We start from the raw sequence: 22,195 nt of genomic DNA on the forward strand, positions 1-22,195 counted from the left end.
TACAGCACTTTGGGAGGCCGAGGCAGGCAGATCACCTGAGGTCAGGAGTTCAAGACCAACCTGACCAACATGGCAAAACCCCATCTCTACTAACAATACAAAAATTAGTGGGTCATGGTGGCATGTGCCTGTAATCCCAGCTACTTGGGAGACTGAGGTAGGAGAATCGCTTGAACCCAGGAGACAGAGGGTGCAGTGAGCCGAGATTGAGCCATTGCACTCCAGCCTGGGCGACAGAGTGAGACTCCGTCTCAATCAATCAATCAATTTGTGATCATAGCCCTCTGGGGTATATTTATATGTGGTATAACATTTCTGGGGAAAAAAATTAAGACAAACATAGGGAAATGTTAAGATCTGGTAAGTCTGTATGGTAGACACATGAATGGATCTAATTAATATCCATATTAATCACTGATTTTCAGTTTCCTTGTCCACAAAATACTACTACTTCATTGAGGCTTTCATGCCTTGAACAAGAAGTGTTATGGCAAGTGCTTAGCACATTTGTGTCCTAACTCTTGATTTTCTTTCAGCAAGAGGAATGAAGGGTAGCTCTCAGTTGATTTTTTAATTCTAATGCTTAAAATTGGACTATCTGATTTGTAGGATCTGACCACAGTCATCCTGGCTATCATCCCACAGTGGCTGTATCCCATAGTGACATAGATATTTCAATGGAGAGAAGATTGGACCACATTAGGGCAGATGATTTGATCTCAGCCAATATTTCACCCAGTGTTAGAAGCCTTCTACAGTAATGCATGAAAGTATAATTGATTGCCTATTCATTTACCAAACACCACATGCTAGGCATTGCACCAAGCACAGGAAATTAAGAGATGTGAAGATATAATTCCCTGGCCACAAAAAATTCACTGTGTAGTAGCAGAGACAGGCAGAAACAAATTATTTCAATAGAATTCAGTATATGCTAGATTATTAGCCCAAAGGAAGAAGTAAAACATTTACCTACACTTAGCAATCAAACTTAGCTATTTCATTTTTAGTAATGAGGCCTATAGCTCTCACATACCTTTCAATTTTAGAAAATGTTAAGAAGAGTCTTTTGCTGAAAATAAAACATATCACCTTCAAAAAGGATGAGCTCATTTACGCAGAAAATAAAATAAAGCTGTTGTGTCGGTATATACAGAAATGAATGTAAATGCAGAGACAAAGCTTGGGCAGGGAACACATCATTGCCAAAGTGTTTATTGGGAGAGAGGAGAAGGTAATAGGAGGGTGGTGAGAAGGTTGTTCCCTTGTTTCCCATATATTTCTGTATTATTTGAAGATTTTAAATCAAAGATGTATTCACATCTTGTTTATGTTATAATCACATTATTGTATATGTACAGAAAGAAAGGAGTCTTCTCCCAGATATCCACATCTGCTTCAGATCTTTGTTCAAATGTCACTTTCTGAATATCCTATTTTTAAATTGCCACCTCACCACCATTAAAATCTCCATCCCCTTCTCTAATTTATCTGTCTTCATAGCATTTACCACAATCTGACATGCTATGTATTTTACTTTTTTACAAAATATTATTGTCTGTCTCTCCTGGACAATTAGAACATAGGCTCTGTGAGAGCTGAGATTAGTGTGTGCCAGTTTTACAGCCCTAAACCCAGGGCTGAGGACACACATACCAGGTGTTCCATAGGCCAACAGCCTGACTCTATACAGCATTAGCTAACAGCAATTATTTCTGAATGGAGAGCTACAGATGTCTTTTATTTTCTTCATTCTGCTACTTGATATCTGAATTTTTGTAATGAGCACATATTACCTAAGAAAGCAATTGAATTTATTATTTTTTAAATGATAACCTGGGAACTAAGAAAGAGGCTCCCCTAGAAGCCACCATGGAAGGAGTAAGGGCCTAGTGGGAGTCAGGCCAAACAGCACAGGAGAAACCTCCTGAGACACTTGGTGGAGTAAAGTTAGTTGGAGTTAAAAAGCCAACTAACTTAACGACTCCTCCGCTGTCTCGCAATTTCCAGACATCCACACAAATGCCTGGTCTACGGGTCACTGGTTCACAAAGGGTCTTCTGCCCCATAGCTTCCCATCCCCAAGCAGCGGGGCCCAGAAATTTGCCCACATCCTTCCATCCAGCAAATGTTTTTATCTGGGTCCTACTTAGATTTCAGCCAATTCTTTGCTGAGCAACTTGGCTTACTGTTTTCCTTGGGAACCAGGCTTTTTTTAAGTTGGAGTCATAAAAAGAATGAAATCCTTTACCTGATACTTTTCTATTCGGGCATTCAAGCCTGCCACAGATGGAGGCCCTGTGGGCCACTCTCTCATTATAGGCACTGGCATCTTAGCCCAGCACTTTGAATAAGGCACATATGAGAGTGAATGCTGAGCTTTTTTCATTCTTTTCTTCTCTATTTTTTTTTTCTGTTCTATTTCTAATTGAAAGCCATTGTCTTGAGGGAATGATTGTAGTGATGGCTTAATCCTCATCTCAAAATGCCATCATAGGAGCAATGGGAGAAAGTGGTCCTGCCAGTCTGAAATCAGTTAAGAGAGTTGGTTTCTCATAATTGTTCTGCCATTAACTTGTTACATGATCTTACTCAAATCATGTTACCTCCCCAGGCCTCTGTTTCTTCATGTGCAAAATAAAGATCTTTGCAGTGTTTCTCAAGTCCCTGCCCAAATCAGTTTTTGTTTAACTGAGGATCAACAGTGACATCTTGTGGTTCTCCTTGAGCCATGTCTTTGTTTTTTCTAGCCCAAGTTTAAGGGAACCAAGGATATTTTTGCCTGTTCCCCTGCGTGGCCCACCCACCCTATCAGCTTCACTTAGCATGGCCCTAACCTTGTCTCCCCCTAGATTCGGAAAAGTGCGTCCACCCTTTGTTCACCAGCTGCTTCCCAGCCTCAACTTAGCAAAAGTTACTAAAATCAAACTACAAGTAGACTGCAGACACCAGCGTGAAGGCCTGTGCTTCTGTGGTGAAGTCTGCGGTTTGGTATGAATGTGAGGGTATCAGCCCCAGGTGTTTTTTAGGGCTGGTAGTGTAGTCCCAGAGAGGGATCTGGGCAACAGCTCAAAGAGCAAGATTGAAGATTTTACTGTTTTCCAGCACTCCTACTAATTTGTAAAATTATCAGATTCCAAATTGTTCTATGCCACAGTTTTTCCATTCATAAAATGAGAAAAAGCTGCCATAGCACTGCCTTCAAATTCAGTTAGTCTATTCATTCATTTACTTATTTGTTCTTCAAATATTTTAAGGAGCATCTTCCTGATGCCAAGTTCTGAGCACCTACCTGTGCCAGAAGTCCGAACTTGAGAAGACAGTCTCTGCTCTTCAAGACCCTGTTCTTGTCTAATGAAGAAGAGAGAGGGAGGAAAAACTTCCATTGCCATACAACAAAGTAAGCCTTATGGCAGATAATGTGTACACATAATGGCATGGAAGCCTGGAGACAGATATCATACTAAGCCTGGGAAGAATGTTTGACAAAGAACAGGACACTTAAATACGGATTTTCGCAGAATGGAGTTTGCCAGAGGAGACTTACTGTTTAGGAAGAGAGAACAGGGTGGGAATAGGCACATAAACATGATCTATCTAGATGCCCTACCATAAAATCAAAACACAAAACTCTACTGACTCAATTCCCTCCCCTTCCAGATATTACCCCCATTTCTCTACTTCCTACTGTATCCAAACTTACCAAAAATTCATGTTCTGTCTTCACTTCCTCATGTTCAACCACACTATCTTAGCTACCACCCCTCAGTAACTACCTAGCCTGGGTAGAAACAAATGCCAGCATGATACCATACTCAATGATCCTCTGTCACTGTTGGCACTGTCATCATTCCATGGCCTTACTTTCCCTCTCAGTGCCATTTGCCACAGTGAGAAACTTTCTTTCTTGACTTCTTGTTTCTCTTGGCTTCCATGATACCCACTCTCCTATTCATGCTCCAGGTTCACTGTCTGCTCCTTCCTGGTCTCCCTGTTCAGCTCCTCCTACTCCATTCAATATCAAATGTCAATATTCTTTTCTTCTATCTAGGAAATCTCATTCATTCCCATGGTTTTAAATGTCATGTACCAGCTCCTAAATTTTGTATATGCAAACCTGACCTCTGAAATCCAGTCTTAGCAACTAGTGAGGTCTCAGCTTAAATGCTACCTGAAGGTTCGGTGATCTTCCCTGACATTTTTCTTCTTATCTGCTTCTTGCTAGATTGAGAGCTCCATGCAGGCAGATTCATCCTTACTTTCTTCAAACTTGCATGTTTAAAAATTAGAACAGTTCCTAGGATACTCAAAAATTATTTGTTCACTAATTTCTGAATGAAATATAAGTAAATATAAGTATTTCAAATAGAATAAATCTGTGATTTTGATTGTTTTTAAGAAATTATTCACTCAATCCAGTTCAAGTTCAGCCAGGCAAGCCTCACAAAGGGGCATATGCTCAGTGTTTCAGGATGTGATCTAATTTTTAATTGTTTCTTGATGCAAAGTATCACCTTTTTCTAGTGACTGTTTCTCCTCCTCCATCATCTACTCTTGCCCAATGGGAGATTTCCCAATGAAATCCCACTGACGATCTGAATCAGAACATTTCATTCTCCATGGTTATTCCAAGTTCATAAACTTCATTTGTGGCCCTTGTGGCAGTTGATATTTTTTCAGGAAATACTATAGTTGCAGCAGGCCCTATTACAGCTTAGTGGATATGCACGTTGTGGATGCTTTTTACTGAAACACATGATAACCAGGTATCCAGGAGCGGGAGCTAGCAACACGGTGGTCTGGACCTGTGGAAAAGGGAACACCACTCCTGGCAAAGGGAAGCAACAGGCAGCACATTTTGTTCAGAGAAATAAGGTGAACCCTCTTGGAGGTAAACTTAAGGCTGAGATCCATTTTGGCTTGAGGCTTCCAAGGCACAAAGCAGCTCCCAGTAGCTGAGAGGGATCAAGAAATAGGATATCCTCATCTTTCCTTTGTAGCAAGAGCATTCAGAAAGGAGGACCACTGGTCACCTGGAATGGAAAGTTATTATTAAAATAAAGCTCCAGTCACATTATTCAGGAAACTTTGGGAATGTTTATAAATAGATAAAAATAGTAATGGCCAAGGAACATTCCTCTCTCCTACCTCTCCGTGAGACAATACTGACCAAGTTAAACATGCCTCATTTCCAAGATTGAATCCCAGGTCTACCTCTGATAAATCAGATGGACAATTACTTAACCACTCTCAACTTTTATTTCCTCCTCTTTAAAATGGGCAAAATGGGTACAGTGGCTCTTGCCTATAGTCCCAGCACTTTGGGAGGCCGAGACAAGAGGATTGCTTGAGCCCAGGAGTTAGAGACCAACCTGGGCAACATAGCAAGACCCCATCTCTAAAAAAATAAATAAATAAAAATAAAAACAAAATGGGCAAAATAATGTCCTCACATCATCACTATGAAGATTAAATGAGACAGTACCTGTTAAGTGCAGATACAATACCTGGGACACAGTAGTAGCTCAGTAAAAATACTTTCCATCCCTTAATACCTAAGCAAAAGAAAATGCCCTGAAGATGTAGATATTCTCTAGAGAATTTTTTCTACATTTGCTCAATCAAACATATGAATAAATAATACAGCAGCCTAGACAGGAAGGGACACCCAGCATTGAATTATGATTTGTGCTTTCCAGAGCTGTCTGCCTATTACCCGAGTATGTTTGTTCACCTTCATATTCCTGCATCTAACAGACTTCCTGGCATATAACAGGTGCACAAAATGTTTGCTGGCTTGAATTAAACTACACCTGCACTGTAGGTCCCACCCTCATGTGACTATTAAGCACTTGAAATGTGGTTAGTCTGAATTGATTGTGCTGTGAATGCAAAACACACACCAGATTTTGAAAATTTAGTAGCCCTTTTTTGGGGCTACTAAATGTAAAATATTTCATTATTAATTTTTATATCCATTACATGTTAAAATGATAATATATCACATACATCAGGCTCAATAATATATATTATTAAAATTAATTTCACCTGTTCCTGTCTACTTTTTTTTTTTTTTTGAGATGGGGTCTCTGTCGCCCAGGCTGGAGTGCAATGGTGTGATTATTGCTCACAGCAACCTTGAACTCCTGGGCTCAAGTGAGCCTTCCACCTCTGCCTCTCAAAAAAATGGAACTACAGGCACACATTACCACACCCAGCTAATTTTTAAAAAATATTTTTGTAGAGATGGGGTCTTGCCGTGTTGCCCAGGGTGGTCTCAAATTCAAGTGATCCTCCCACCTAAGCCTCCCAAGTTGCTGGGATTACTAGCATAAACCACCTTCTATTTCTTTAATGTGATTACTGGAAAATTTTAAATTACATGTATGGCTTATACATTATATTTCTAATGGACAGAGCAGAACTAGACTACAGGCCACCAACTGGCTGAAAGGTCATTGAATATGTATATCTCAGACTTTTTTCTCTGGACCTCCTCTCTTGTTAAAGTTATACAAGCTTTATAAGGCATTTTCTAGTTCCAGCATTCTATGATCTTATGAACTTTAGACTACAGTTTCTTACGTAAGAATACTGATTAAGTTGCTAGTCTGGGCCAAACACTTTTGTACACACTGTCATTTAGTCTTTATGACAAACTTAAGAGGGAAGAATGACCCTCCTCATTTAATAAGTGTAAAAAGAAGACTCACAGAAGTTAAGAAACTTGACTAATGTCACCTGGCTTGTAAGTGGCAGAACTGGCCAGGAATCTTTGCCCATTTTCTCCAGTTCTTTGAAAGAATTCCCAACGGAAAACACAATCCAAGAGTCAATGTGGGTGCTTTGACTTGATTATTCCCTATGATATATTTCCTTGAGAAGAATCATGTATCATCAGGATCACTGTAAAACGATATGCAAGAGGCTCCTTAAAGAATGGAAGGAAGCCCCGGTGCTTCTCAAGCTTGGTAGATCATTGACACCTAGCAGTAAATGTAGGGAGGCTTCTAAGGAGGTAAGATTGAAAGCTGGAAAAGCAGGGACTGCTGGTGGTTAATTGTTCACCAGATTCAGAAGACACGGCTGGGAGGACAGCGGAGGAGTGAAACATTGACCAGTTCTGATTTAGATGCAGGAATGTGTTAGGGAGGCACAGAAAGGTCGGCACCTGAGACACCTCTCATGGGCAAAATTCTTCTGCCAAAGACTGTGAAAGGAACAGAGAATGTGCTCAGAGAAGAAAGAGGCTGCTGGCCTCAGAGTGCACTTATTTTGCCAACTCCTACAGCCATTTCTAGGGCCTACAACAACAACAAAATGATGAGGGCATGTTTGACTTTTACAACCCACCAAACTCTGTTAACTTTTGGAGACCTGGGACCAAGAAGTAAGGGACAGATAAAACAAAAAATGAGTTAAATAAGATACTGCCCTTGCATTGGAACCAAACTGGAAAATGCAAACTGGACTTGAAGGCTCATGGATCTGGGTTCAATTCTTGGCTCCACCTAGCCACTTAATCCTAGGCAATTCAGTGACTCTCAGTTTACTCAACTGGAAAAGTAATAAAACTTACCTCCAAGAGTTGTTATAGTGATTACATGATAATGAGGAAGCTCCTGAGTCCTGGTGTAATCAATGTTGAGTTGAAGAGTAGGAAAGACCACATTGTTTAAAATGGTCCAAGAGTTCTCCAAAACCTTTAGTGAAAGGTTCAGTATGGCTTCCTTTCCTCCAAGAGCCCAGCTTATTTCCACAGCTTCCCTCCCACCCTCTGCCTCTTCACCCCTACCCAACTGGGGTCAGCTTCTGATTTGTGACACTTTTAGAACCAACATCCTGAATGCTGAGACTCAGTATTTCATTCTGTAGCATTTTCTGAAGCCTTTAACTCACCGAGGGGAGTTGACCCCTTCAGAGGCCCTTCTTTAGCACAAGCCGCCAAGCTACCTTTTCCGGGGTTAGCCCTTGGCCCTGTGGGGGTGAGCTTGATCACCCCAGACATCACTTGACAAGGAGCATGCTGCATTTCTCTTAAAACACAAAACAAAAATTTGCTGGCTGGCTGCCCGGTTTCTGTTATGTAGACCCAGATTAAATTTCTCTTGGACTGTTTTGTAGAGCCCCTGGATGTTAGACTGGAAAGTGATTTATGTTTTCTCTTGGCAAGGAATTACCCAAGTGAAAACTGCATTGAAAAATAACTGACTGGAGAGAGAGAGAGAGTGTGTGTGTGTGTGTGTGTGTGTGTGTGTGTGCACGCGCACGCGTGTTCGCATACATTTATATGCATGCCCTAGTCTGGTCTGGTTGATAAGCTGCTTCTCATTGGTTGACAAGCTTTAGAAGTAGAAACTCAACAGCCAGGAAAAGGGACTTACAAATATGCCAACCTTAATAGTAGCAGGGTTGCTATGACTAAGTTTTAAATTTGATTCTGAACTCCCGGGCAATCAAGGCAAAAATGAAAACATAATCAGGCATGTAGCTCTCAATAACAGAAAGGAAGGCCCTCCTGACCCTTCTTGAAAGCATTCAGAATATTACAATAATAACAACAGTCATTTACTGAGTACTCTCTATGTACCAAGAGCACATTTTGTGCTTGAAACAACCAAACCAAACAAATTAGTTTTTTCTTTTATGGTTGAAAAAATTAGGCTCCCAGAGGTGATGACTTTTGTAAGACTTTCCAGTTAGTAGCCGTTGAAACCTGAATTACTATCCAAGTATATCTGACTCCAGCTACTAACCAACACTGTCTTTCCAGCCTGTGATAGATATGTCTTCAGCAACATTTTTATAGCAAATGTGCTACTTTTAATGAGTGTTTGACTGTCAAGAAGAAATTTCAAAATTTGGGAGTTTGTTTCGTGTCATATTCAAACTGGAAATGAGTTGAGTGAGCCTCAGAGCTTTGCTCCATCCCCTTTCCCATCAAAAAGTGAAGAATAAAACTAAATACATGTTGAATCTACCAAGCTAGGTGCCCTACATTCATTTCTTTCTTTAAACTTCACCCAAGGCCGGGTGCAGTGGTTCACACCTGTAATCCCAGCACTTTGGGAGGCCGAGGCAGGTGGACCACCCGAGGTTAGGAGTTCGAGACCAACCTGACCAATATGGTGAAACCCTGCCTCTACTAAAACTACAAAAATTAGCCGCGCATGGTGATGTGCATCTGTAGTCCCAGCTACTCGGGAGGTTGAGGCAGGAGAATCACTTGAACCAGGGAGGCGGAGGTTGTAGTGAGCCAAGATCGCACCACTGCACTCCAGACTGGGTGAGAAGAGCGAGACAGAATCTCAAAAAAAATAATAATAAATAATAAAAAAATAAATAAACTTCACCCTAAAAAAGGTATGACTTAGAGTCTTAATAAAAGGTTTTTGGTTACCAGTTGCAAGACCCACCTGAAAGAATTTAAATAAAGGGATACCCATAATTATAAATAATGTGTATCTGGGAGAACTCAAGGGTCGGAAGTGTGGCTGAGCTTCATACGAGAGACGAGAAGCAGAAACTGGGAAGTCAGAACACTGACTGGACCTACTTCTCCAGGGGCTATTGTCTTTTGACCCTGCTTCTCTATGCATCTCTATGTCGGGGTGAACCTTCTTGTTTCTAAGTACAAAAACCTCCATTAGGGCTATACTCCTGGATTTTGGTTCATGAATTTGGGGAAGGGACCAAGCACTCATAGTTCAACTGTTTCCCCTCGTATTTTCCCCTCCATCTACATGCAACAGCCTCTGGCTATTCAGGGTTGTCTATGAAAAGTCTGTCTCATTATGTGTTCAGCATTGCCACACTAAACCATGTTTACCTGCAAAAAGCTCATGCGTTACTCCTCCTCTGCCATAACCTCATGAATCCCTTAATTGGTTTGCAAGTGAGGCAAGGAAAGGGGAGGCTACTTATTGGGCCCCCTCAAACTCCAACATGTAGTCAGATAGGGTTACCCAGTCATGGTGTCACCCCCACTTCCCGGATCAAGAATTAACAGAGCCTCTGGATGTTATTCTTAAGTATTTTTTAGATTCTGACTGACCTAACTTGAGTCAGTCCACTGTGGGTCCAATCAGTTCTGCCAGGGGCCTGGAATCATGTGGTACAAACAGAGAGGGGGAGAGTAGTCAGAGAGAAAGAATCAAGGGGCTAAGCAGATACCTCAAGTTTTCTATTATAGGCAGGCGTTGTCATCTGCTTTTCACCAGTGGAGAAACTGCATCTTAGGGAGAAGACAGTCTCACAGCTAATATCAGAGCTAAAAGTCATACTGAGGTCTGACTGACTCTAAAGGTTATGTTCCCAACATACTTATAAGATCTCAGAAGCTGACCCTGAGCTGGCATTCTCTAGTTGGCATTGAATAGAATACCTGGCATCGTGTAAACTATCCCATCGTGTAAAGTATCCCAGTAATACTAATAAGAAAGCAGAGCTAAGATTTTACCTTCTCATTGTTTTTAATTTTAAAAATGAGATGGTGTCTCACTATATTGCCCAGTCTGGTCTTGAACTCTTGAGCTCAAGCAGTCCTCCCACCTTGACCTCTCAAAGTGCTGGGATTACAGGCATGAGCCACCGTGCCCGGCCTTACCTTCTCATTTTTAGTGACATCATCTTTTCCTTTCTCTTTCTGAACTACCCTAGAAATATGAGCTGCAAAGATTAATAAAAAGAATACTAGGCCGGGTGCAGTGGCTCATGCCTGTAAGCCAGGAGAGGCTGAGGCAGGAAGATCACTTGAGGTCAGGAGTTTGAGACCAGCCTGGCCAACATAATGAAACCCCGTCTCTACTAAAAATACAAAAATTAGCCGGGCGTGATGGCAGGCACCTGTAGTCCCAGATACTTGGGGGGCTGAGGCTTAAACCCAGGAGGCGGAGGTTGCAGTAAGCTGAGATCGCACCATTGCACTCCAGCCTGGGTGACAAAAGAGAAACTCAGTCTCAAAAAAAAAAAAAAGTGTACTGTACTTGGTCCCAGAAAGTCTCCACTTACAAGTTCCATGTCCTTAAAACGCACAGATTTAACCTTAAGCTCTTTGATCATCATTCAGTTTTTTCTTTTATTTAGCCTATATAGATGTATGTATGTATGTATACGTTAATGTAATATTCAGCATATGTTTTATATACTTATACATATTATACATAAGTATAACATATGTATGTTAATGTAATATATAAAGCATATGCATTACAAATATTTTATACTTACACATGTGTATTATATATAAATATAATATATGTATATATTATATACTTATACATGTTTCATACATATTACATTAACATACCTATATTATACTTATATAAGTATATAATCCATATGCTTGATATATTACATTAACATATATAAATCTATAATACATATGTTTAATATAAAAATGCCTAAGACATATATACCATATAATATGTTATGTATTAATATGTACTACATGTTTTATTATTATATCAACAGATATAGTGGATATCTACAACATATTAAGTAATTAAAAATAAAACAAATCCTACCAGATGCTTATCTTCTAAAGTGAGAAATGCAAATTAAAAGTAACTATACTGAAACAATGTTTTTCTGCCCTCAGATCTCCAAATGTCCAAATGTTCTGCAACACATGTGGGTGAGGCCAAGGGGAAACAGGTGCACTTAAACACTGTGGATGGGAATATGAAGTAGTACAATCCCAATGAAAGCAATTTGCCAAAATTTATTAAACCACAAACTTGGCCGGGTGCAGTGGCTCATGCCTGTAATCCCAGCATTTTGGGAGGCCGAGGCAGGCGGTTCATCTGAGGTCGGGAGTTCGGGACCAGCCTGACCAACATGGAGAAACCCAGTCTCTACTAAAAACACAAAATTAGCTGGGCATGGTGGTGCATGCCTGTAATCCCAGCTACTCAGGAAGGCTGAGGCAGGCGAATCACTTGAACCTGGGAAGCGGAGGTTGCGGTGAGCCAAGATCATGCCATTGTACTCCAGCCTGGGCAACAAGAGTGAAACTCTGTCTCAGAAAAAAAAAAAAAAAACCCACAAACTCAAGGCTGGGTGTAGTGGCTCACACCTATAATCCTAGTACTTTGGGAAGCTAAGGCAGGCAGATCACCTGAGGTCAGGAGTTCAAGAGCAGCCTGGCCAACATGGCAAAGCCTCAACTCTACTAAAAATACAAAAATTAACCATGCGTGGTGGCGCATGCCTTTAATCCCAGATACTTGGGAGGCTGAGGCAGGAGAACCGCTTGAACCTGGGAGGCAGAGGTTGCAGTGAGCCAAGATTGTGCCTAGATGACAAAGCGAGACTCTGTCTCAAAAATAATAATTTGAAATACAAATTCGTATACAATTTGTACCAGCAATTTGGTTTCCAGGAAATTATGCTTCAAGTATTCTCACACTCATAATAACATCTGTATATGATTGTTATTGTGGCATTGTTTATGATAGCAAAAGATTAAAAACAATTTAAATGGCCATCAGCAAAGGCCTAGATTATCTATAGAGTGGAACTCCGGGCATCAATGACAGAGAATGAGGAAGCTCTCTAAGTTCTGAAATGGAAAACTGCCAAAATGTAACAGTGCATGGAAAAAGCAAGGTGCAGAACAGTGTGTAGAGTATGCATATGTGTAAAAATTATATACATTAGTATTAGCAATACTAATAGTACTAGTAATTACTTATTTGCTAATATATGCAAATACTGTAATAGTATTTGTTATAATGGTATAGTATGTGTATATATATTTGTGTATATGTATATGTATATAAAATCTTGTATAGGCATTAAAAAAATCTCTGGGGAAAAAAACTGACATCAAGAAGTTCCTTTAAAAAAAAAAAAACATGGGTTGGGAAGCCAGGCAAATGGGGACACGCATGGGAATAAAACTTTTGACAGAATATCTTTTGAGAATTTTGAACCAACATGAATGTATAAGCTATTCAAAAATTGAAATAAATATATGCATTTGTAAATATATGCATTGTTATTTGTAAAATGACAACAGTGCAGTGAATGTTAGGAAGGAGAAGCCCAGGGCCCCACAGGAACATGTAACTTAGTCTGCAGGGCCTAGGGAAACTCCCTGATGAAGTCGCTTTTAAATTGAGACTGGAAGAATAAATAGGCAAAGAGGAAAGTGGATGAAGAACGGCTGACCAGAAAAAAGGACCCCACTTACAAAAACCCTGAGCGGGTAAAGAGCTTCACAGTCAAGGAGTAGAAACATACCCAGTATGGCCAGAACACAGAAAACCAGGGGAAAAGGAGATGCAGGAAGGAGTAGCCAAAGCTGAAAGCAAAGTGAGGGCCAAACCGTGCAGGCTACGTGAAAAATATCTGGGCTTGCTCCTAAGGGCAATAGGAAGCCATTGAAGGAGTTTAAGCGGGAAAGTGATGGGATCAAGTTTATGTTTTAAATGGATTGCTTTGGAGCCTATGAGGAGAAATGACTGGAGGAAGCAAGATTGGATGTTGACAACTCATATATCTGACAAACTACTCTGGAAAACTGTCTGGCAGTTTCTTATAAAGTTAAACATACATCTACCCTATGACCTAGCAATTTCATTCTTGGGTATTTATCCAAGTTAAATGAAAACATATGTTCACAAAATATTTGTACGAAATTTCTTATAGCAGTTGTATTCATAGTAGCAAAAATGATGCAGAAAAAAGCCACTAAATTTCTACCAAAAAATGAATTAATAAGCAAATTGTGGTGTATTTCTACAATGGAATACCCCTCAGCAATACAATGGAATTCCTCATACACACAACATGAATGAGTCTTAAATCCATGAAAAAAAAAGCATAGATAGGTACATACTGTATGATTCCAATGATATAAAATGATATCAATGTACAGAAAAATAGTCCCTAGTAATAGAAATCAGAAAGTAGTTGCCTACGGGAAGGAGACATTGACTGGAAAGAAAAAAACGAAGAATTATTCTGGGGCGGCGGAAATATTGTATCTCTTTTTGCACATGGCAGTTACCCAGTGTATACAATTGTCCAAACTCATCAAAGCAAAACAGCTGGACTTGTGCTTTTTATTATCCCGAGCTCAAGTGACCCATTCATTTTGGCCTCCCAAAGTGCTGGGATTACAGGCATGAGCCACCATTCCCAGCATGCTTTTTATTATCTATTAAGTATACTTCAAGTTTTAAAAAAGAGTGGACATTGAGGAAGATAGGAGGCAACTGTAATAATCCAGAGAAAGGTGATGGCAGCCTGGTCCCCTATTACTGAGGACCAAATAAAATAACATGTATAAGAGGGCAAACAATAAATCTTCATGCAAACCATGAAGCTCTATGCGAACTGTGAACCTTTGTGTGAAAGTGAGGACTGAGTCTAACTTAAACCCCATCAAATTTTGGAGGTGATGGGGACTTCCAAAATTGCCCCTGAGGCAGTCCCATTGTTGGCAATGAAGGACTTGGGGGCGATTAATCATGATCATCTGGTTGGTTTGTCACAGTTTGGCAGGAAGTGGGACCAATGACTGCTGAGAGTCATCAGAATACTTGACCTTGGGGCAAAAAGTGGGGGAGGGGCAGAAGCTGCTTTTGCCAGAAGTCGTTTTCTACTGAAAATTGGGCTTTCCCAAACAAGAAGTGTATTCAGCTGCTGGGCTGGAGTCTTGAATTTATTTTTTTGTATAATTAGGGTTTGAAGGATACAGCAAAAAAGGAAGCAGACTGTCAGTTCCTGAAGCAGGGGCCATCACCATCAGTGACACGGCCACCCAGCCTTCAGAAGAGTTTGCTGGGGGCTGAGAGAGTGTGGGAAATACACGGGGGCTGCTTGCAAGTATCTGCCTCTGAGTGCAGACAGGTTTGGAGAAACAGCTGTGTGGAAATCAGGCAAAAGTCATCTGAAGAACTGTTCACTCACCATTTAACGGAATTCAACTTTGTTTCCATGCCATTATTTTTTCAGTGTTAATAAATCTCTGATTATTTGCTTTAATTTAATGTTGATTTTGTTTTCTCAAAACTACTTGGAATGAGCAGACACAGCTGGATCCTCCCTATTTACCCCAGTGGACACTAAATACCCTGGTGAAGAGGAGACATCCCTGCACAAAGCAGAGCTGTGGATTCTCTGACCTCCTTGAAGACCCTCTTCTGAGCTGCAGTGGACATTTGTCATATTTTTATTAATGGGTGTCTGTCATAAAATCTCCCTCTGTAAGGGTTGGTCACTGTTGTGGCTTCTCTCGATGTGAGGTTGGACTCACCTTCCATATGAAAAGTGCACAAAATCACACTCACACTCTCTCGTTCACACATAACACTCACTCATAGCACCCTGGCACAATCTGAGGGTCAGTAATTGACTTTGGCTCAGCCCACCAAGTGGTCTTGCCCTGAAGTGTGAATCTCAGGGAAGCAGTACAAAAACAGGCAGGGGGTGGGTGGCTGCCTCTGGAGACAGCTGGAGGTCGTCCTTTCAAAAGCAGGCTGGCTGGCATGCTGACCAAACTACTCCTGCCAAGGTGCCATTGCCGTGGTTCCTTTGGCCTGGCCTTCTGACTCTCCCCTCATTTCTACTCATTTCTAAGGTTAATTCTCTTTATTCTCCAATACCCACTCCAATACATTTCCTTCCATTTGTGTTCTCCAGAGTCTGTTTTCATTGCTGACACCTAAGATGGTACATAATCATAAGCCAGTGTGATTTCATTTCCTACCTGAAACCTTTAAAGAAAATGCTCTCAAGCAGTATCTCAGACACCCAAATCCAAGGTGTTACTTGGGTGGCAATGGAAAGACACCTGAGCGGGTGGGCATGGGAATAGAGGAAGAGGAATAGAAAAGAGGAAAGGAAAAGAGAAAAGTACTGCATATTTCAACCTACTATAGTCTAGGACTGAGGATACAGCAATGAACAACATCGGCAGAGGCTCTAACAGATGCCAGAAGCCAGCTAGGCATTTGTCTGGCTACCTTATGATAACATCATAGAGAGGGAGATGCTCCCATATCCCAAGTGGGAAGAGTGTGGCTCAGTAAGGCTGAGAAACTTGTCCTGGGCCACACAGCAGATGACTATTGGAGCTGGAATCAGAGCCAGATCTCATTCCTAACCACATCTGCCCTTTCCACTACATAAATTTGCTAGACAATGGTGGGTAAACCACGCACCTTTTTTTCTTTTCATATTTTGATTTCAGTGTTGTATCCATGATTTGGAATGAGCCCACCTGAGCCTAATGATGTAACAAGATCACTGGATTATATATGTATTTACTTTAAAAACACAAGGTAGAAAACTTTACTGAGTCCATGAAAAGAAAAGCTGGAGGCACGTCAAAGCCTGTTTTGATTTAAGTGGAATAGATCCAGCTTGAGTGTAAATTCGAGACTGTGTTTGCTTGTGTCACACTCTATTTTTCAAATTACTTTCATATGTCCCGTTTCATTTATTTCCCCCAGTTCTAGATGGGAAAACTGAGGCCTGGGACTTGAAATAACAGATGTATGTTTGCACAGCAAATTATGAGAGCCAAAACTCAAACCCATTCTGTCTCACCGTACCTCACTGCTTCTTTCAGCACACAATAATTATTATTGTACCAAGTAAGTTTAACAAAGTGACTTGGATCAATTCATTCTGATGATTTGAGTTAGCTCCTGGGATCATTTGGGTAAATACTAGGCCCACATCTCTTTCCAAACATATTCCATCTCTCTCTCTCTCTTCAGTTTTTTTCTTAACTTTTTTCTATATTTTCACCTCTCCTCCCTCATCATACCTCCCTTCCTTTCTCTGTTAAACTCCTCCCCTTCTCTTCTTTCCTCCCTTCCTCTCATCCTCTCACCCACAAAAACATTTGTTTGTCTTACATAGGGATAGTGTCATGTGACTGGGTGGCTGAAATGAGAAGTATCTTTTAAGCTCCTGGAAGCAGAATATTTTCTTATGGATTTTTTATTGTTTGGATTGTTTTGCCAGGCTAATGAAAAAAGACTCCGAGGTCCCCTTATCTCAGGCCAACTAGAGGATGCCTTCAAGTTTTTGTTTTTCTTCCCAAGCTGGTCCCTTACAAATGCATCCAGAAGGTCATTCCCAGGTCCCCAAGATAGTGGTGGGTAATCAATCACATCCAGGACATCAGCATTACAGCAGATAAGCTCATGCATGGGAGGATTTGGGAAAGGAGAAAGAGGAGCCTAAACTGTCCCTGAACCATGTGCTCCAGCAAAGGCAAGCTGAGGGATTACTTTTTCTAGGACTTCACTGGGACAGCCACAAGTATATTCTAGCTCCAATGACCATTCCTCCCTTTTGATTTTGGACTCAAAACAAATAAAAATACACATACATAAAATGCTTAAACATTTCCTATATAATCTGATAACTGCAATTCAGCAAGCAATAAAGATTGTGTGATTGTGTTTAACAGCTCCAAGGGCTGGGTCCACACCGGGCCCCCAGGCAATAACTAATCCCTCTGAAACAGAGAGGACAACTCCAGACCTGGCTTTGCCAAGGACATGTTTTGTAAGCTTAGTTAAGTCACCTAATTTCTCTAGGCCTCAGAGTCCTCAACTATAAAATAATGAGCTAGTTTATTATTTTTTTTTAGCTAGCTTATTATTCCAACCAATGCTTATTAAACATCCACTTTGTGTCAGGCTTTGTGCAAGAAGCTGGAAATATTTTTAAAGTATAGACACAGTATCTGTTCTCAGAGGGTCTCAGTGTTTAATGGGGGAAAAGATGCATCATAAGAGAAAAGTGCTGTGGAAGGGCAAAGGTAAAAACAACTCAGCCCAGGAGTTTATCTTTAGGATTCTTCCCAACCCCAAAAGTCTACGTGCTTGGCAATTTTTGTCTGTTCATTTTGTTTTGGTTGTCTTTTCACATGTATGTATGTTATTTCATTCTTTCTTGACTAGTTGTTTTCAAATCATTGTTGTCATTATCAACCATTACCAATTACCAAACACACATTGTTTAATTACCCCAACAACTCTAAAAGTTAGACATTATAATCACTATTTTTTATACAATAACACTGAAGCCCAGAGAGGCTAAGTAACTTACCCAAGCTCACATAGCTAGGAAGTTACGGAACTGGGATTGGAGTTGACCCCCGTCAACTCCGAAGTACATGCTCTTTCTACTACTTGGTGCTGCTTCAGGTATATGTAGCCACTTAGGACAAACAACACCATTTGCAGGAGCAGGTGTGAAATAAAAATATGACGCCCTTTGTTCAAATATTATTGAAAATTTCAAGACAGCAACAGCAAAGTATTAAACAAAGCACAAGGCCTGTCTAAGCACAGGGCTCTGAATGACTGCCCATGTTGCACAACAGGAATCCAGCCCTGCCAGCCACAATTCAGTTTGCAGTGGCATCTCCCACTGAAGCAGAAAAGCTTCATAGCAAGTTGCAGGCCCAGATCACAGTCGCAGAATGTTTCAGTGATCATGCTTCACATGTAGGATTTCTGGCATTACCCAGAGGGTTCACTGTGAACCACCTGGCAGGATTTGGGTGCTCTGTGTGGTAGCTTTTTCAGCGTAGCCCTGGCACCTAACCTGAAGAATATTAATATCATTTCTGGTAATGCCAATTACTTTTTTTTTTTTTTTTTTTTGAGATGGAGTTTTGCTCTTATCACCAGGCTGGAGTGCAATGGCATGATCTCAGTTCACCGCAACTTCTGCCTCCCAAGTTCAAGTGATTCTCCTGCCTCAGCCTTCTGAGTAGCTAGGATTACAGGCATGTGCCACCATAGCTGGTTAATTCTGTATTTTTAGTAGAGAAGAGGTTTCTCCATGTTGGTCAGGCTGGCCTCGAACTCCTGACCTCAGGTGATCCACCCGCCTTGGCCTCCCAAAGTGCTGGGATTACAGGCATGAACCACTGTGCCTGGCCAGCCAATTCCTTTTTTCAGTGTGGGGAAAGGTATACAGTCTTGAGCTGAAAGAGTTTTGCTTGGTGCAATGGTTCATGCCTGTAATCCCAGTATTTTGGGAGGCTGAAGCAGGAGGATGGTCTGAGCCCAAGAGTTTGAGAACAGCCTGGGAAACAGAGACTCCTGTCCCTACAAAAAAAAATACAAAATATTAGCCAGGCATGGTGGTATGTGCCTGTAGTGGGAAGCTGAGCTGGGAGCATCACTTGAGCCTGGGAGGTTGAGACTACAGTGAGCCATAATCATGCCACTGCATTCCAGCCTGGGTGACAGAATGAAAAAAGAAAAAAAAAAAGAGTTCTGGTCATACCCTCACACCCTTACTCTTACATTCTTACATTTAGAACATGAGGGGGAACATTAATGCTGCATAAATGGAACATGTCCAAAAGCCTCTTGGGATGCAAGCCTCTTTTTAAATTGCAAACTGGGACCAGTACGTGTGCTTTAATAGAGGGCAGTAGGAAAAAAAGCAACAAGAGCTTTGCAGCTGCTGGATTACAAACTTCTCTACTGAGGCACTAACTCCTATTAAGGTGTTAGCTCCTACTGACCCAGCAGAGGTTGAGTATAGATTGTCATTTTGGTCAGTGATTCTTAATCAGTGGTATTTAATCTTTTGAGATCGCAGACCCCTTCTTTGAAAAGTATGAACCATCTCCCCAGAAAAAAAGACAAGTATATGTAAAATATTCTTGTGTTCAATCGTAGACTCTCTACCATAGCCCTAGATTTTTTAAAACCGTATTTTAAAGCATGGCTCCCCTAATTATAGAATTGTCAGAGGCGTTTGAACCAGAGCAACTCCATCTTGAGTAGGGGCTGGGTAAAATAAGGCTGAGACCTACTGGGCTGCATTCCCAGATGGTTAGGCATTCTAAGTCACAGGATGAGATAGGAGGTCAGCCAAGATACAGGTCATCAAGACCTTGCTGATAAAACAGGTTGCAGTAAAGAAGCCAGCTGAAACCCACCAAAATCAAGATGGCCATGAGAGTGACCTCTGGTTGTCCTCACTGCTACACTCCCACCAGCACCATGACAGTTTGTAAATGTCAAAGCAATGTCAGGAAGTTATCCTGTATGGTCTAAAAGGGGAGGCATGAATAGTCCACACCTCATTTAGCATATAATCAAGAAATAACCATAAAAATAGGCAACTAGAAGCCTTCTGTCAGTGGAGTAGCCATTCTTTTATTCCTTTACTTTCTTTATAAACTTGCTTTCACTTTATGGACTCCCCCATAGTTCTTTCTTGTGTGAGATCCAAGAACCCTCTCTTGGGGTCTGGATCTAGACCCCTTTGTGGTAACAGAATCTTCCAATGTTAGAACTAGACAGAAACTTAAGAGATTATTTTTCTGAAAGCACCTTATTCCTAGTGGTGTGAAAGCTGAGGTCATTTGGGATAATAAATGGTTCTGCACATTTTCAAAGAGCTAGTCCTCTCATTGTCAACGCTACCTTGAACTAGTTGTCCCACTCCTAATTTGCTCCTGTCAAGACACTGCAGCGAAATGGAACAATCCAGTGCCACAAATGGCTGCTGCTAGGATGTCAGTGAACATTTGTGGAGCACCTGAACCAGCCAGGGTATTGGGTGCAAGAACAGCTCTTGTCTTTGAGAAGCTCAAACACATCTAGAGGAGAAACAAACAAGAACAATATAATGTAACATAACACATGCAATTATAGATGTTTGAACTAGGTTCAGAGGTGCCCTAACAGAAGGTGCTACAGGCTCGGCTTGATTGGATCATGCGAAGCTCCCAGAAGAGGAAACGCATATGCAGGGACTTGAAGAAGAAGAGGAAACACTTATGCAGGGACTTGAAGAATGAGCAGAAGGGCCATGGAGGGGAAGAGTCTCCTGGCTGAGGAGTCTAGCATGCACAAGCAGAGAAGGCTGAAACAGCCCGAGGACAGGAGGAGCTAGAAGTGGCTGGGATTGGCTAGAGCATAGGGTGTGTCCGAGGAGGAGGAGTGATGTGGCTGGAAGAGAGGGGAAGAGCCAGACCTGAGGGTCTTGGATATCACTCTGAGGGGTTTGGACACAAAAAAGAGTATCAACCGACGTGATGGATTAAGGAGCTCCTTCCTGGGGGTGGTGCAAGGAGGCCAGATAGTCATCTGTCCTAGATGACCTTCTGAGGGGCTGGGGGTGGGGTTGGGTGGGGCTGGAGTGAGGGCAGCCTCTCTGAGATCCGTCGCCTCTCTCTTTAAAAATCAGCCACTGCCAAACACTAGAGAACCTAAGAAGGCCCCTGTAAAGCATCCAGAAATGACAGGCAGTCAGCCTAGAGTACACCTTTGACAAGTCAATAAGACATACACAGCAGAATAGGACCACACTTCTCCATTAAAAGATAGCCAAATGGGAGGAGGCCTTCTCAAAAATACAGGGAAATTTCTCACTTGATGTATTGATGTTTTTCCTCTGCAGAGCTTCACATTTTTCATTCATTCTTAAAATTGAGCCAGTTTAGCCCTAGGAGGTGGGCAGGCTCTGAGGAATCATCAATCAAGAGAAGAGAACATCGCCAGAAACACGTAAGGGAAACGTTTCCATGTCACTACTTCTCAGGATTCCTGGGCATTAAGGGTACTTAAGAAGTGCTTGTAAGCAGTGTGTTTTCTCCCAAGCAAATGCATAAACAAAAAATCCTAATTACAGGGACACTGCATTGAGTCTGTCCTAAAGCTGTTCTGCCTGTATTCACCACTAGGTGTCATTAGAGCCCTCTTTTAAAAGAAACAAAGCTTCAAAAAACACCTCAAGAGAATAATTTTTCCATAGTGTTCCTATTTCTCAGTTAAAAAATATGTGTGTGTATATATATCTATATATATATTTTTTAACGTGAGTAAAAATTGCAAATGTTCAGGACTTAGCTCTCGAGTGGCTACTAAGGATTATGATTCCTCAGACTACCTGCAAATATCATTAGTCCTACAGAATCACAACAAATACATTTTTATTGAAATATCTATGGTAAATATACATCTTACAGGAAATTCCATTGCGTTTACACTATTTATTTAATAGAAATAATCTCTGAGATTATTTGCATTTATTTCTGAAGGAGGATGTTTTTCCTTCCTCAGAATAAGTTCAGGAAATGGGTGAAATGTTCAGGAAGTTAGCTAAATGCTGATGTAAATCCAAAAGGAAGGTCTGTTGTTGTTTCTTTCTTTCTTTTTTTTTTTAGGGGTGGAGGGACACACAAAAAAGCTAG

The 22,195-nt window shown here is 41.1% G+C and overlaps 1 protein-coding gene across 1 annotated transcript in view; it reads right to left on the minus strand.

Moving 5' to 3' along the window:
• Nucleotides 1-4,465: 4,465 nt before the first annotated feature.
• FZD4 (frizzled class receptor 4) overlaps nucleotides 4,466-22,195 on the minus strand; it is a 33,626-nt gene continuing 15,896 nt past the window's right edge. Inside the window, exon 3 of the mRNA XM_017850865.1 lies at nucleotides 4,466-5,033. Within this exon, the coding sequence (XP_017706354.1) occupies nucleotides 5,010-5,033 (24 nt within the window). The 3' untranslated portion in view covers nucleotides 4,466-5,009. The remainder of the gene's footprint in view (nucleotides 5,034-22,195) is intronic.

Source organism: Rhinopithecus bieti, unplaced genomic scaffold (genome assembly GCF_001698545.2).
Source record: "Rhinopithecus bieti isolate Rb0 unplaced genomic scaffold, ASM169854v2 scaffold_30846, whole genome shotgun sequence".
In the NCBI taxonomy this organism is placed as follows: domain Eukaryota; kingdom Metazoa; phylum Chordata; class Mammalia; order Primates; family Cercopithecidae; genus Rhinopithecus; species Rhinopithecus bieti.